The sequence below is a fragment of the Hemibagrus wyckioides genome, linkage group LG27 (genome assembly GCF_019097595.1).
Source record: "Hemibagrus wyckioides isolate EC202008001 linkage group LG27, SWU_Hwy_1.0, whole genome shotgun sequence".
Taxonomy (NCBI): domain Eukaryota; kingdom Metazoa; phylum Chordata; class Actinopteri; order Siluriformes; family Bagridae; genus Hemibagrus; species Hemibagrus wyckioides.
The window spans coordinates 8,181,098-8,198,583 of NC_080736.1; the positions used below are offsets into that span (position 1 = coordinate 8,181,098).

The 17,486-nt window shown below is 39.3% G+C and overlaps 1 protein-coding gene across 7 annotated transcripts; it reads right to left on the bottom strand.

Annotated features, from left to right (window-relative positions):
- Positions 1-720: 720 nt before the first annotated feature.
- nr1h3 (nuclear receptor subfamily 1, group H, member 3) lies at positions 721-17,182 on the bottom strand. Of its 7 annotated transcripts, none has more exons than XM_058381923.1 (11): positions 17,092-17,182; positions 11,449-11,756; positions 10,079-10,152; positions 8,825-9,007; positions 7,207-7,473; positions 6,831-7,036; positions 6,243-6,422; positions 5,897-5,999; positions 4,745-4,858; positions 4,170-4,264; positions 721-3,134 (listed from the first exon to the last, which is right to left on the bottom strand). In XM_058381923.1, exons 2-11 carry the CDS (start codon positions 11,463-11,465, stop codon positions 2,988-2,990), a joined length of 1,386 nt encoding a protein of 461 aa, XP_058237906.1. In that variant the 5' UTR covers positions 11,466-11,756; positions 17,092-17,182; the 3' UTR covers positions 721-2,987. The 7 variants fall into 7 exon arrangements, with proteins under 7 accessions (XP_058237906.1, XP_058237904.1, XP_058237908.1 ...); XM_058381921.1 differs by having other exon boundaries at positions 11,449-11,761; positions 17,092-17,181; XM_058381925.1 differs by having other exon boundaries at positions 11,468-11,578; positions 17,092-17,176.
- Positions 17,183-17,486: the final 304 nt, after the last annotated feature.

Below are 17,486 nucleotides of genomic sequence, written 5' to 3' on the forward strand. Positions count from 1 at the left end.
GACAATACTGTGACTAAATGTATTCTATTAAATTCTGCAGATGAAAAAAAGACAAAGACAATAAGCAGTTCCATGGTTCAGGTCAATGTATTTCAGTATAAAGAATAGTTGAGGTGTTTAGTCATCCACACACACACACACACACACACACACACTCTGCCAGAACAATAAAATTTGTCAGCTTTTAAATTATGTGTATAAAGCAGTTTATCCAAAGACTTAAGGCGTTAGAACACAAGTTTGCATTTATATGCCACCATTGTTTGGTACCACACCACAGGATGTCAGATGAAATAAGAGGAAAAGTTGAACCCAAAAGGGCATGGAAAATAATCAATAAAATTAGATTTGAGTTAAACGGGTGTTTTAAAAGCCAACGTATTATGTTAACACACAATGAGGAAAAGGCAAGTGTTTATGCTCACACACACACACACACACACACAGATAAACAACAGATGAACGGTGTAAAAATTTCACACTGGTGATCGTGCTTTCTCTAAGGCTAACAAACTCAACACCACAGTTGTGGTTTGACAGATCAACATGTCATACAAATTCAATAAACAATTCAGAAGATTTGATCATATTAGAGTACACACCATATCCAAATCTGATTTTTAAATAATGCTATTTTTTAGATACCAAAAACACAGCCAGTTACCTTTGCATTATCTGATTTAGTTGCACTGTTACCTTTGTAATCTTTTCAGACAGTGCTGAAGAAGAAAACATTTTATTAAATAGAGTTACAATTCAATGTATTTATTACAGTGCATGCTAAGAAGAGAGACATACGAGTCCAAGGGCCAAATCATCAAAAGAAATGTTTGACTAATTACAGTAAGAACCAGCAAATATCCATACAACTGCCAATTTGGTTCCAGTCCTATATGAAGAGTTTGGAATAAAACAGGACTGGGAAACTTACTTTGTCACTAAGGCACTATGGCCAAAGCATAAATAATAGGAGGATATAAATTATAATAATTAAAGTCCCCATTTACACTTGAGCATTTTATTCATCTTTAGTACTAGGGTTATATTCAGATGCAGATTATCCACATAAAAATGCATTAAATTAAATTAATCCGAGATATATTTATATAATATTTTTTTATACAAATGACATGATCTGAGGTACACCGAAAGTTCTAAATGCCCCAATTTGCATACTGACAATCTAAAAAAAAAATCTGATGTGGATACAGTCCAGTTACAAGATGCCCAAGATGACCAGGTTTAAATGGGGATGAATTAAAAAAAATCTTAGACAAATAACATGGAAATGTTTTACAGAGAATAGCACTGGATTTAGACAAAGCTCAAATTCTTCACGCTATAATAGACTGTTCATAACGCCGACGCTTATTAGAGCTACTTGATCTCGCAAGAGCTACTTTTTCTCAATATTATAGGTACATACTGTTGGTGGAAATCCTCTTCATCTGACTAATTGGATACAGAGTAGGATATTCTCAACCAAGCTGCAAAGCAAAAACAATGAGGTTACTACGAATAAGCTGAACAAGCAAAAACTCCGGGCAGGATGAGAGAAAGTGGGTGATGCAAAACAACCCTGTTTTTTAATTAAATAAGCAGTTTTAATTGGTGTGGCAGTGGTCAACAGATGAGAATGCTGCCAGAGTGTGGCTTCAGACAAAGAAGTAGCATTAATAATAAAAAAAAAAACAATGTATATTTATCCCCTAGTTCAGAAGACCCATTAATTACATTGTACTGTTCTTTTGCTTTTTGCACCGTTAGGACCTGGATCTACTGCCGAGAAGGCCACAAGGTCAAGACTTTAAGGGTTTACCGTATAATAAACTGTTACTAGCAGTTACGAAATGACAATGGTTGACATAAAACAAAAAAGTTATAAACCCATATCTATGTTCAATGTTATAGATTTTACACATGAAATTTCTCAAACCCAACTTTACAGTAGTTTTTTGTAAGCAGCATACTGGTTTATGTTGACAGGTCTACTGACACCTGCCAATCCCTGTAAGTAACGTGCTGGATTTTTATTTTCAGATGAAACAGAGATTGCATTCTGTGCACCATCACCATCCCACTGCTTCTAGACAGTGAACGCAAGATTGTATGTAGCCTTAACCTAGCCATGCCCACACTTTCTGGACATTAACAAAGGAATCGCAGGACTTTATCAAGTCAATGCAGAAGCTTTGTGTCATTCCCGATCACACAATCAGTTCAGAATCCTGACACATCAACTATATGAAACTTCCTATAATGCCTGTTTCATATTACATAAGCTATAAATTCTTATATATAGCTTTCATGATCACATTGCTCTAAAATGATTCTGCATATATCCCAATTTATTCCTGTACTGTCCCTGAAAAGGCGTAAATATGAGCTCATATCAAAGCAAAAGTGGTGATGTATGAGAGAGGCTTATCAAACGTTTCTCAAATTATCCTCGAAAAGGTCATTTGTAGGAGCACTGCTCCACAACCAGGTCTGAAATGACAGGTTTTTGGCCCCAAATGCAGGGAGAAATTATGCCCATGCAGTATAGAGCCGGACTTTCCGCTAGCTAATTAATTTACTGCATTCATTTGCTTCTCGAAGGCATCCCTCTGGATTTGAGCTCAAATGGGCTGCAAGTTTTCCCAGTGGAATAGGTATTGTAAAAAAAAAATATATATATAAATCAACCACCTTAAATGTACAGTCATTCATTCCAGTAAGCATGAATCTGGATCCAAAATGTCTATGTGCAATCCCTAAATATTTCTGAATGGCCTTAAACAGTCTTGAGAATGCTGATTCTGAGGAGGCCGACCACAAACCACTGTATCCTGCACAGGAGAGTACAATCAGTTGTCCAGAGGAAGATAAAACAAGCTCCTCAAGGCCAGGGAAGTTAGTGGGCCTGAAGGAGAGCATGATCCCGTACCCTTCATCCATAAAACCCTGAAATGACTATCCTTGGGGCTGGCCATTTGTAGTTAATTTCATTCATGGACATCCCAGATTTCAGATAGAAGAGGAGGAAGTTTCTTGTCCTGCAGTCGCAGAGCGAAGACCTGCTCAGAGTGAACACTACTCAGGGTGCGCAGGCTGACCAGCTTCATCAGCATACGTGGGAACATCAGATGATCCTGGAATATGGATTGGACATGGCATGGTCATTAACACAGGACTTTATACACACAAAAATTAGATTATTATATCACAAGAGCATTTGTGAGGAGGCGTGTGTAATAAGTGTTCAAAGGGGAGGAAGTCAGGGCGGTGTGCAGGACAAGTTCTTACACTTCAACTACAGCAAACCTTGGGGCTCACATCATGCACAGCACCACTGTACATGCTGGAAAATGTTTAAGTCCCTTCTCTTCAATGAAAGGAAAACTTTAAAGCAACAGCATACAACAGCTTTTTAAGACAATTGTGTGCTTCCAATTTTGTGGCACATATGGGTCCACATATATGTGAGATGGTCAGATGCACAAACCCCTTTGGCCAGACAGTGTACATATTGTTTTAATTTAAGCTAATTTTTTGTTTGACTTTAAGCTGGGTGTGTCGGGGTCCAGTTTAAGCTGGGTGTGTCGGGGTCCAGTTTAAGCTGGGTGTGTCGGGGTCCAGTTTAAGCTGGGTGTGTCGGGGTCCAGTTTAAGCTGGGTGTGTCGGGGTCCAGTTTAAGCTGGGTGTGTCGGGATTCCTGAGCTTGAGTGTTCTGTGTACTTGAGTTACCTCATATATACCAAAACCTAACCAGTGGTTAGACAGTCTACTCAAACTTGCCAATAAAGGTGTAGACACTTCTTACTGGAATAACATTCAAAGTAGTCTGTGGCCTTGCCAGACCAGGTTTTCCAGTTCTATTTTAGGTCCTTGCACTGTTTGTTTTCAACTTGGTTTAATTCTAGTGACATGTTGGAAGTATGGACACGTGTTCTCCCTGCCAAATTTTATAAAACTGGAGGAGGTGCACTGCCAGCTTTCTCTTTTGTGGTTGATCCTGTTTTATCTTTTATCTCCTGTTTTTAGTCATGTTTAAGGAAGACCTTGTCAAATATTGTGACAGCTCGTAACTACATTAAAGAACATTAAAAGAATATCCACTTGATTTTTAATGTACCATTTTGTATACAATTTTAATGCAAAATGTTTACTATTCCATCAAGACTTACATTCGGTCTCTTGATCCTGATGTACGAATGCAAAGCATCCACATACGGCTGTTGGAGCTTCTCCACCAAATCGTGATCCTGCACATTGGGTCGGTCTAAGGGCAGACAGACACGGAGGAAAATGATGGAGATGACTGATAGTATAATGTTCTACAGTATTTCTTTTAAAGAGTGCAGAAGTGCCTTAGTGCAAGGTCAGCCAGGCTCATAAAAATATCCTGCAGTGTGTCACCAGCAAGTCAAAGCTCCACAAGCGAGCACTAAAGACAGCTTTGGGATTACTCAAAGTCACCGCCATCCATAAACCACCTCTGAATGAAAACACTGCACATACTGTAATACAGTGCTGCACTACAGTAAAGACGAATTGTTAGTTACTTTCCAGCTGGCACCCTCGGTTAAAATGTATTATTCATCTTCACTCCCACTGTGTCAGCTTAGTTTAATGAAGTGTAGTATCAGTATATGACACACGACAGGCATGCTATTATTATAAGCATTTAAAAATCAAATCCATGGTTCCACTGCTCTCTAATCTGTTGTACAAATGTCCAGCATGTGTGCGATGGACTGACCTGCTGAAAAGATATTTATAGCGATAAGCAGAGCGTACTCTGCCTCGTCCAGGTGCAAGTCGTTCATGCCCTTGGAGAACTCGAAGATGGGGTTAATGAACTCGATCTGCAGCCCTGTCGAGAAGCCAGGTGGAAGAGAGGTCATTTTAGGACATGGGCAGGTTGTAAACTGCGCTATCAGAATGAAAAGCAATAACATTTTCAGGTTTTAATGCAGTTTGGGGGGTGTGGACGACTTGGACATTCAGAACGTGATTTGACTACATCATCCTGACATGCCATACTATTGTTAAAGAACTCGTGATAACGATGGTGTACTCATCATTGATTCCATCCATTGTATTCAGGCATGCATAGACTACAACTGTCTACAGTGTCTATAGCTATAGGTTATAAACATGCCTTACAAGGACGTGCTGTTAGTCTGTATTTAATATAATATAATTAATATATCTTAGTATCCGTTGTTGCTGAATGTCATACAAGAAATATAACAATGTCTCATATTAGAATAACTATAGTATGACTCCCATTAGTATTAGTATCTATATAGTAGAGATTTTACATATTTAAGTTTAAGTCGTCTATTTGTCACATATACATTACTGAACAGAAATTCTTTCTTCGTATATCCCATCCTCGGGTGTTTGGGTCAGAGCGCAGAGTCAGCCATGATGCAGTGCCCCGGGAGCAGAGAGGGTTGTGGGCCTTGCTCAAGGGCACAACGGTGGCAGCTTGGCAGTGCTGGGGCTTGAACCCTGATCTTCTGGTCAACGACCCAGAGCCTTAACCACTTGAGCTACCACCGTAATTTTATTTTATTTAGAACCCAGTATTACAACAAAAATATACCTATGTCTTGTATCCATACTAATACACTATGGCAAATAGGTACACCATTTTATTTTGACATAATATTTAATGCAGTAATATGCATACTGGAATGCAGCCAAAACAAACTAGTCTAAACTTTTCCACATTTATTCCACTGTGCTGTAAAGCCTGTTAGCCACTGAAAATCATTCATTCATCTGATCTGTCATTCATTTGATATCATCAGCCCTACAGTTGTCAGCCAGCTCGGTGTGTCTGTGTCATAGCACATAACATAAGGCTCAAGACAACTGACAAATTATTTATGTGAATCCACACCTGCTTTGGCAAAGTCCTCCTTGTTGTAGCTGAAGTCTGGCGTGAGGAAAGTGATGCTCTCGATCGCTGGATTGTAGCGGCGAGACGTCTCTAGCAGCATTATCTGCGGCGCAAAAATAAAACTGAATAAAAGTGTAACAAGCAGAGACTGTGAAAAAATTTAGTAGCCATTTACTACCACTAGGGGGCAGATGGTGCTCAGTTAAAAGTCATACAATATTTACCAACTGGCACAGCAGAGGCAGACCTAACAGCGGTACATTAGTCCATGTGTGCATGTTTGCATATCCGAGAACACAGAAATATTACAAAACCATTCAAAGTGACCTAAAATGCACACACTGACCTCGATGGTGGATGTCTTGAGCAGGGCAATCTGGTCCTCACGGGTGAGCTCCAGGAAACCAGGCAGCTGTTTAGCAAAGTCCACAATCTCCTGCACGGACATGATTGCCAGCTCGGTGAAGTGAGCAAAGCGCTGCTGCCGTACCTCCCGGTTCATCGGGTCCTGACTCTGTGGCCACGGCTGTGGAAGAAAGAGAAGGGCGTCAAAAAACAAGCTCTGATTAAAAAGTAATAATAAGTAGAAAGTTATGAATGAAGCAAACTAGAATAGAGCAAAAACGTAATGTGTCTGTGATATATATCTGTGTATGACGAAATCTCTGTGGTGTGGTGAATACAAATTGCTGCAATATAGGGGATTTCCAACTAACAAGCCCATCTTTACACAAATCATAGCCAGGGGTGACTGAGAAGGAAAAATGGACACGTGCAGTGAAGCTGAATATCTGAACTGGAATTCATTAACTGGATAAACAATTCCTTTAATGTGTAAATTTCAGTGGTCCTAGATAATAAAACATTTGCTATATATATATATATATATACATATACATATACATACATAGCAAGAAAGACTGGGTTCACTTACAGTGACTTTGCGCCGGTCGATGAAGGAGCGTTTGTTGGACTGTTTCTGCATGGCGACTAACTTCTCTATCATTTCCTGCTGTTCTGGAGCCAAAGGGGGAATGTCAGCCGCTGGGCTCGGTGCAGCTACGGTTGAGCTTCGACCTGCCTCGTCCTCATGCTGCTTCTTCATTTTCTTCAATCGAATCTGCTCCTCTGAAAGCACACCTGGTTAAAAAAAATGATAACAAAAAACATGTAAAAATATATCTAAGCATTAGTTATCAGAAGAAAGATTGCCAGGCATTGGATCTATACTTTTAGATTTAATCATCCTTTGGCTTTCCTTACTACATTTTCTCACACAGTAAAAATAGACCAGAAGAGAAGCCACTCACACTGCTCCAGCATGCCCGCCTCCCGACACTTGCGCAGCCGACACTGCTGACACTTTCGACGCATGTACATGTCCATCTCACAGCGACCCGAGTTCTTGCAAACATACTGCGCTCCTTTGATCACGCTGCGCCTGAAGAAGCCCTTGCAGCCCTCGCAGCTTAGAACATTGTAGTGGAAACCAGAGGCCTTGTCTCCACACACACTACACACCTCGTTCCCCAGCATCTTGGGGGCTGGACCTTTCTTCCTCTTCACTGGCTGGCCCTCTGTGTACACACACAACCATAAGCAGATGCACATTAACATAGGTATACAAAAAAAAAATTCCCCTCAAACCACTGTCACCAACAAAGCTTATATACACACTGTATAGAAACAGTGCTATGTTGGTTCTAGTGGTTTGTGGGGAATTTTTCTTTCATTGGTTCTTTATTTAGTCATGCAGCTATTTAAATACATCCTGCTTGTGGTCTAACCATGCCATGCTTGACTAAACTTTTCACATGCTTGTTCTGTCAGTGAATTTAACCTCATAACTGATTCCAAAGAGTATATAAGGAAAAAGAAACTCAAACACGAACTCTACATTTAATACAAGACATGCCGTGGTAGCTCAGTGGTTAAGACGTTGGCCTACTGAACAGCAGGTCATCACTTGAAATCCCCACAGCACTAAGGCCCTTGAGTAAGGCACTTAACCCTCGACTGCTCAGACGTATAAAAGAGAAGTCACTTTGGGTTTGGGTGCCATCAATGTAAATGCATATGTATAGCGAGGGCTGCCTCATAAAAACGAAAGCGCCAATCGCCCAGGTCCACATGCCCGTGTGCTGACTACGCATCAAAATGATTTGAAATAGAATCAGCCATCAGCAAAAAAATGCAAAATAACTACAGGAAAATAATGAAATGGGGTTTTTTTGAACCAGTATTTTTGTCACTACATGCACTAATGTTACTCAGGGAGTGTGTTTCTTTGTCTTCTATTTCATTCAACCATTGGGCTTTTCATACTACTAAATTTTAGTAATATACAGCTTGTTAATAATCCTAAATCCTAAAATTATCAATACAAATATCCAGCCTATACTAGCATATTTCTTTTTAAAAACAGCCTGGACGTATTAGCAAGAACTGCGAGTCTTTCCATAGCAATAACAGATACCTAAGAATCATTTTCCACTGAAGTTTGCATTACAGGCATTCGTACTTGTTGCCATGTGGCCACCATTTCTGCGCCTAAAACCGAGAGGAATATCTAGCAGAGCAGGCTGAGGGTTTCTGAATGTCTATCTATCTAGTGCACTCGTATGTCTGCGAAGTAAAGAATTGCGCTTATTATCTCCCTACAGGAATGTCGACGTAAAAAATGCTGTGCTGATTATCTCGCACATTATCTTAGCCTGGGTCCAACAACAACAACTAATAATACACCCCTAGACCCCGTATACCACATGAAGTGGACCTAAGCAGACTTCAGTTTGATTGGCAGGTTCACCTCATCCATTGTCACAATACCATACGTTTATGTATATTATATTTATTTTTCTTAAGCCTTTAAACACTACCAAAAATAGATATAAGAAATCCACCACACCATATCACACCCCAACATACCTGGTGCAGGTGTGTCTGCAGAGGGATCCAGTTTGACGTCGCTGGGGTCCATGGGCAGTGTGTCGCTCAGCTCTTTAGGAGAACTGGTGTATGAAACAGGTTGACTGGGAGAAGTGTGTAACTCATGTTTCACTTCTGTTGTACTCACTGAGCCCTCCTCGGTGACACACCCCAGATTCGCCCCTACAAGAAAAATAGACAGATTTACACACTTATGCACTCTCACACACACACACTCCCACACACACCAGGGTTTGAAAATCTGGATTTTTTTTTTTTTAAGGAAACAAAGTTTTTAGAATTTTGAAATATTAAAAAGAAAGAAAGGAAGTGTTCAATATCTTCAAGATTCTACGCAATTTCTAGGTCCCTATGTGCACTTGTGATTCGTGATATTAACCACATTAACTGGTTAGGACAAAAGGTCAGCTTTGTCTAATCTCTATCGAAGCATGTGTTCACACAGCACCTAGATGGATTTGATCTGAATGCATGTTTAACCCCAGAAGTCAAACCCGAAATACTAAAAAATTCTGAATTCATGTAAATATTTCAAGAGAGTTGGTGTCAAAATATAGTTTGTATTAAAATTACACCCCATTCACTCAAGAATAAAAATAACGTTTCATTTTTGCCAATCCATATCGTCTTATTTGCCGTTGTTAGTAAGACGATACATGTACGATTAAGAGGCTGGGGCGGATTTCTTTTTAGTGCAGTCTATTGCTGAAAGTCATGCTAATTACCCCCATATGTGTTCATATTATTTGATACATCATCTGTAGTGTTTTTGAGAAGAAACATGAGATAGAATAGCAGACTTAATAAACATGAGGTAGATTAGTTCATTATAGGTAGATTAGCTCATTTTTCTAAATGGTTTTGAAAGATAAGTTCGGAGTAAATAACATTGTCCAACTGGCATTAAAGTTTCACAATGGGACAAATAACCATGTACTTTGGTCTGAGTGAAAGCAAGCTGGAGGTGATATGGCAATGATGAAAAACAATTAAAAAACAAGAAGCACGAATGGTGCTGACTATCTGTGCTCCTCTCTGTATACTGTACATAATAGGCAGTAGTTTCATGCCATAAAGAGAACCCTTACTATAAGGCTCAACGCTAATGGTTTCCTAACAACAGCAGCACATTACTGATCAGTGGGTTAAAACTTTTTAGTCCTCTGATTCAGCTTTGTTTTGTTACTGCTTGTCTAGACAGACCCATAGATCTTCTAGAAAGATAAAACTTACCATGACCAACATCAGCAATATCAGTCGCAGAAAAGGTGGTCATCATGAGCTTGTCATAACGGCCAACGCTCCTCCTGAAAAGCAATCAAAAATCCTGCTTTTTGTTTTTCGAACTGCTAAGAATGGAGCTTTAAAAAGTCTTTTTTAGGATTTTTTTTTTTTTGTGGAAGTGATACTTAAAGATGTAAAATGGAAGCAAAGAGGGCTTTCACGGCATTTTAACATCATGAAACTCCAAACAGAAAAAACTGAATGAATTCCTTGGTTGTGGCATTACCACTGCTACGACACGTGTCGCAAAAAATCAGCAATCGTTGTCGTCTTTATTGTATCAGACTCGTATCGTATAACGTGCCATGAAATAATTTTTCGATAACATTTTCGATTAAAGCTATGTGACTGCTGCTGCAACACTCAACAGAAAGCAAAGACAGCTATATACACTGTAATAATGCAATCGTATGGACAGATGAAACATCGGCACTAACACGTTTTATTCACGAGCCCTTTTCTGGATTGTGCTGATTCATGGTTATTTTCATTCGCTGTATCATACCATCATCGGTGGATCTTCCTCGTATAACTGGACATGGAGAACCTGTCACACATGTCTGTAATCTTCAACAAAATCACACGGTCAAAAACTAGTTTAAGGCTCCTGTTATCATGCCAGACTAGCGAATAATCTGAGAAGGTGTACGTTTAAATAAAATCAGGATTGCAATATTATTCATCTTTAATTTATTAAAAACATTTCATTTTAGCTTTCACGGTTTAACATAGCTGCCTGACATTACAGCATGTACCGTGTTATTAATCATGGTATATAGATTAAACATCATAAAAACGTGAGATATCTTCATCTTTGCCTACATTGTGCCCAGATTTTGAGCTTCAGCTGTGCTCTTCACGAAACTCAAAAAGAAAGTTGTCATAAGTAAGCAAGCCCAAGATGACCAATAAGGTTCAATAAACACGAGTAACTTTTACATCAACGAAAGGACCCTTGTTGCACCGTCATTCTTTTTTTGGGACCGTGGGAACGTATGCAGAGCTACACTGGAGTAAGCAAAATCACCCCACGTATTTAAAGATATGAATGAGACAGCACATTTTCCACAATCTCAGAGTACCAACACTTCTCTGGGTAAAGAGGAAACGAAAGCGGGAAAGCAGTTTAGATCGACTGGGTTTTTGCTGAGTAGGGAATTGCGATTTCTTTAAAGAAAGTGGGTACAGTAATTATGGGAATGACGCTGGAGAAGCTTCCAGAATACAGTGAGCATGCTGACACACGTAATAAACAAAGCAACGTGAGATTAGGATTAAAGTTTAATGTGAAGTGCCGCAACAATAGGAATGATGTGTACCTGTGCATGCAGTACATACCGCTGATGTTACTCTGTGTTATTGCCTGTCCATGTTGTTCTGGGTGTCGCTAGCAGATCATGATGTTTATCTTCTTAACCACTTTGGACACTGTCAGGACAAACTCCACTGCTGAGAAAGAAGAAAGATAGAGAGCCGGGTGGGGGGGTGGGGGGGGGAGGAGAAGAGAGAAATAGAACGAAAGAAGGGAAATGTTTTTATATGTTGTCTTCTTCTGGTCTTCTTTTCTTTCTTTTTTGGGGGGGGGTCAGAGAGGGGTGTCAGGCAACCAGGCAGAGCTTCAGGAGATCTTCTCTTGTGAGGAAGAAAAAACAGAGAAAGGGAATGAAAGTGAGAGGCAGGGAGGGAGAGGAGAGAACAAGAGGTTACTATCGGTCGTTTACATGGCTGTGAATCCCTGTGGGTCCTGCGTCTTCCTCAACACGTGACAGCAAACTACCTCACACACACACACAGTTTAACTAACTTCACTAAGATTTTAATAAGAGAACTCTGAAGTAACTATGACTGAGGACACGGAAATAAAACACAACATATGGCCTTAGGGTTATATTCTATTCAGTTATCTTTCCTCTCTCTCTCTCTCTCTCTCAGTTGTGACTGGGTGATGAATCACACCTACTCAACTAGGTTAAAGTCCAGGTTACGTCACTGTCTGAAGCCACACCACAAAGCTCTTCAACTCGGCAGATGACACTAGATAGTCATAGCGTTATAGTTTAATCCGAAATTGATCTCAGAGATAAGATGCTTTGGAACTTATCAAATATCACATACGAATAATTTCCATTTCTTGTTTTGAAGGATGTGCAAGAGACTCAGTCATCGATTTTTATATAGGCGGAGATGAAACGAACATTAACAGAATCAATACGGATTAAAACGAAATCGTGCAATAAAAATCGAAACTGACCTAAACAATGAAACTAACCTCAAATAACCTCACAACACCCTCCAAGTCCAACGTTATCTGTCTACAACGTATCACTGATTCGTTACCTTTGCCCAATAAACTACATCGAGATAAAAAAAAACACGTCATCCATTACTACTGCAAGCACGATCTCACCAAAAAACCCCACAAAATTTATAGTAATTAAAACTGTAACGATTCATTTAATCGACATTCCCAAAGAGGTAGATGAAACCTTTGGACAGCATTAGAATAAACGTGATGACGTTAAGTTTATAATACGCTTGACTTGCAAGAGAGGAAAATTTTAAGTGATTAAATGCAAGAGCAGATGAAATATGAATAAAAAAAGACAGCAAGAATCATTTTAAAAGCAAGGACCTGGCCATATAAAGCAATTTAGATATGAGGATGATGTTCTTCAACTACGATATATAGTCCTAACATATATATATACACACACCGATCAGGCATAACTTTATGACCACTGAGATGTGCCGTGAATAACGTTGATGATCTCCTCATCATGGCACCTGTTAGTGGGTGGGATATATTAGGCAGCAAGTCAACATTTTGTCCTCAAAGTTGACGTGTTAGAAGCAGGAAAAATGGACAAGAGTAAGGATTTGAGCGAGTTTGACGAACAGCATCATTGTGATGGCTAGACGAGTGGATCAGAGCATCTCCAGAACTACAGCTCTTGTGGGGTGTTCCCGCTCTGCAGTGGTCAGTATCTATCAAAAGTGGTCCAAGGAAGGAACAGTGGTGAACCGGCGACAGGGTCATGGGCAGCCAAGGTTCATTGATGCACGTGGGGAGCGAAGGCTGGCCCGTGTGATCCGATCCAACAGACGAGCTACTGTTGCTCAAATTGCTGAAAAAGTTGATGCTGGTTCTGATAGAAAGGTGTCAGAATACACAGCAAAAGGGGGACCAACACAATATTAGGCAGGTGGTTATAATGTTATGCCTGGTCTGTGTATATACAAACATAATAACATATATACACACACACACACACACACACACAGTATTCTTACTGTCCAGAACACAAAAATAATCATCAGCACAAAATGTACAAGCATGGGGAAATATAGGTGAAGGTTTTTCTAACAGGATGTTTCCTTCCTATTCTCTAGCCTGGAACCCCAGTCATGAGAATAAAGAGGAAGGGTGGTTTAGTATACACAATATTGCAAACATATGATTCTAAACTAAAAATACACGCAAAAAATTGCTGAATGTGAATTTTACTGACCACTTGTTCCTATTTGGTTCCTCCTTATGTATGTACTATGCAGGTATCTGTTACAGAAACTAGGTGTGTAGCAGTGTGATTATAAGAGTAGTGAATTTTTATGCCAGATAAATTAACCAATCCAAATATTTTACATATCAGTTCATATAATCGAAATCACGGTTTGTTTCTTAGCGTGATCTCTGTGCCAAAATGTCTACTCTGTTCTAAAATTCTCTTTAACTCTGTAAACTACAACATTTAAAAGCCTTTTATCATTTTATCAAACCTTTTATTATATTGTGCTTAAAGAAGAAAAAACAACTTAGCTGTTCATTTTTCCCCATTCATCATTCTTATCCCCAACAATACCCATATCTACAGTAATCCTGGCTTGAATCCTTGAATTAAATCAGACTTGAACTACACTATATTGCCAAAAGTTTTGGGACACCCCTCCGAATCTCTGAATTCAGGCGTTGTTTTTCAGGGGTTGGGCTCAGCCTCTTAGCTCCAGAAAAAGGAACTCTTAATGCTTCAGCATACCAAGACATGTTGGACAATTTCATGCTCCCAACTTTGTGGGATGACCCCTTCCTCGTCCAACATGACTGCACACCAGTGCACAAAGCAAGGTCCATAAAGACATGGATGAGTGAGTTTGGTGTGGAGGAACCTCACAGAGTCCTGACCTCAACCCACTATAACACCTTTTGGATGAATTAGAGCAGAGACTGCGAGCCAGATCTTCTTGTCCATCATCAGTGCCTGACCTCACAAATGCGCTTCTAAGAGAAATGGTCAAAAATTCCCATAAACACACTCCTAAACCTTGTGGAAAGCCTTCCCAGAAGAGTTGAAGCTGTTATAGCTGCAAAGGGTGGGCCAACTCCATATTACATTCATGAGCATGTGAAGACAGATGTCCCAAAACTTTTGCCAATATAATGTATTTTTGTAAATATCCAATCTATTATATTTAATGTTATGAATGTGTGTGTTATATCAACACAGAACAGAATCCTACTGAGAGCTGGTTCAGATGTCAGTATCAGGGGTGCTATCAAAAAAGGAAAAAAATGGGACCAGTAACTCCATACTAAATCTGATCATCATCTGGTTTCAAACCCCAGGTACATTCTCTTCTTCAGGTAAATGTAAAAGACCATCAGACCAGGCCACTTTCTTCCACTGCTCCAGCACTCAGTTCTGATGCACACTGTAGGTGATTCCAGCAGTGGACAGGGGTCAGCATGAGCACTCTGATTACTCTGATACACAGCCCCAACACAGCAATCTGCAATGCAATGTGTGTCCTGACACCTTTCTGTCATAACCAGCATGAACATTTACAGCAATTTATTCTGTAGTAGTTCTTCTGTGGGATCAGATCAAACAGGCTAGCCATCGCTATCTCTCCGCCATGGGAGCCCATGACATTTTGGCCCTTATAAAAGTCACTCGGATCCTTACATCAGCCCATTTTTCTTGCTTACAACACAGAACTGACTGTTCACATGCTGCTTAACACATCACACATAGAAAAACTTAAGGATTTAGTAGAAAGGGAGCATGAAAGTGCAGGAACTATGACACAGTCATATCAACATGGACCAGAATCTCAAAGGAAAGTCTCCAAAATCTTATAGGATCCATGCCACAAAAACCGAGGCTGTTTTGAGCACAAACAGAAGGCCCAGCCAGTATTCTTTCTTTCTTTCTTTCTTTACGCCGTGCAATCTTCTATGGCTATATTCATGGCGAGAGTCCATTTTTGTTATTCAATATAAAACCTAAATAAGATGTTTAAGATTCATTGTTTTTAAGAACTTTAAAACTAAATTTGGGTTTACCTGTATAAAATCTTTTTCAAATGTGTCAAGAGAATAAAACAAGTTCCTTCCAGGAGTAAAAGTATTACAATCGAATAAAAAATGTTTGATGGACAGAAGGGTTTTACATGATGAACACTGCGGTGGATTTTCTCTTGATAGTAAAAATTGGTTTGCAGCTTCTGAGTGTCCTATTCTGCATTTTGTGTGTGTATATATATACACATACACACACAAAATGCAGAATAGGACACCATATATATGACTTGATCCCAATGATTAATAAAAGGAAACCCAACCACAATTAATATAGAGATCTTCATAAACTTTCCGTTTATGAGTTTATATGATTTTCAGTAAGTACACTATATTGCCAAAAGTTTTGGGACACCCCTCCAAGTCATTGAATTCAAGTGTTGTTTTTCAAGGGTTGGGTTCCTCCACACCAAACTCGCTCATCCATGTCTTTATGGATCTTGCTTTGTGCACTGGTGTCCAGTCATGTTGGACGAGGAAGGGGTCATCCCCAAACTGTTCCCACAAAGTTGGGAGCATGAAATTGTCCAAAATGTCTTGGTATGCTGAAGCATTAAGAGTTCCTTTCACTGGAACTAAGGGGCCGAGCCCAACCCCTGAATTCAATGATTTGGAGGGGTGTCCCAAAACTTTTGGCAATATAGTGTATATAAAATTCAAGTTTCATTCCCACACAACAAAAAAACAAAACAAAATAAAACAAAACAAGCGTTTTACAACACTGCACAACGACTACACGGATACTTGTGTTAGTAAACAAAGACTCTAATAGGAGTGACGTCTAGCTACAACTTATTTTCATACAATATAATCTTCTATTATAACCCTAAAATGTCTTTAAACACACACACACACACACACACACAACAAACAAACAAACCAAACCCATCTTCCAACACACCTGGATCCATGCAGCCTTAGCTAATGACTTTTTAGCTTCACATCTGTCCGGCTAGTCACCGACGATCGAGTGAAACCTTGGAGCTTTTAACTAAAATTAAACCGAATAAGATCGACATTATATATAAGGAAATCGAATAAAACATCTCACAAGTTAACTCATACCTCAAATCTTTCTTATCAGGTTAATATCGATGTGTCAGCTGTGCTTGGCATGCTAACTAGCTGAAGAACGTGCTATTCAAAACGTCAGTGTCCAGCCAGGCGTACTACCATACTTAATAGTACGCCATGGGAGCGCGCGCGAGCTACAGAGGTGACAGAGGTGACATACTACGTAGTGCGCTAGTACGCGAGAGTCAGTAAGAGAGCCGCGTCCATGTATATAACCGCACTAAAGACCGACAGGACAGCACGCGATTCGGTGCTTAACGAACAAACTGGATGTAACGGAGAGTGATGAATCGGTTAATGAGTCAAGTTTGTCCACTGGAACTGTCAAAACCCTGATGGATAGCTAAGCTAAAGCTAAAGCTAACCAATCCACCGACGCTAAATAGATGTAAACGGATGTGTAGTTTCTGTTAGCATAAACACAGAGCAGGACTTCTATAACCAGCTTTCCTCATATCATCAGGCCATGTGCGGTAATCATGTACAAACTTCTAGTATGATTGAGTGTATGATATAAACACTGGATATTTACCTGGACTTAAGGAAGCACAAATCCACTGCGAACTTTGTGAACAACCGGGTGAAGAAGAAGCTGATCTAATGACTGTTTCCTTTAATTTTGTTTCCAGAATAAAAGTCGTCTGTCAAAAAACAGCGATCTGTCTCTAAACGTTTCTACATCTACATGAATAACAATATATTTTACTTGTTTTTTAAGTGTCAAGATAATGTGCTCATACCTATATATATATATATATATATATATATATATATATATATATATATATATATATGATCTGCTGAACTGCTGAAATTTTTTTCTCACAGTCATGTGAAAAAAAGTTAATAAAAAATATTTTTATTAATAATAAAAAAATTTATTTAATTAATAAAGTTAATATTAACCTGTTAATAATATAACAACAA

Excerpts from the sequence above, each read along its gene's own strand:
- nr1h3 (XM_058381923.1), bottom strand. Across the intron at positions 4,859-5,896 it reads GGAGGACTTTGCCAAAGCAG|GGCTGCAGATCGAGTTCATT; the intron begins GTGTGGATTCAC and ends GCTTCTCGACAG. Across the intron at positions 4,265-4,744 it reads TATAAATATCTTTTCAGCAG|ACCGACCCAATGTGCAGGAT; the intron begins GTCAGTCCATCG and ends GTCTGCCCTTAG.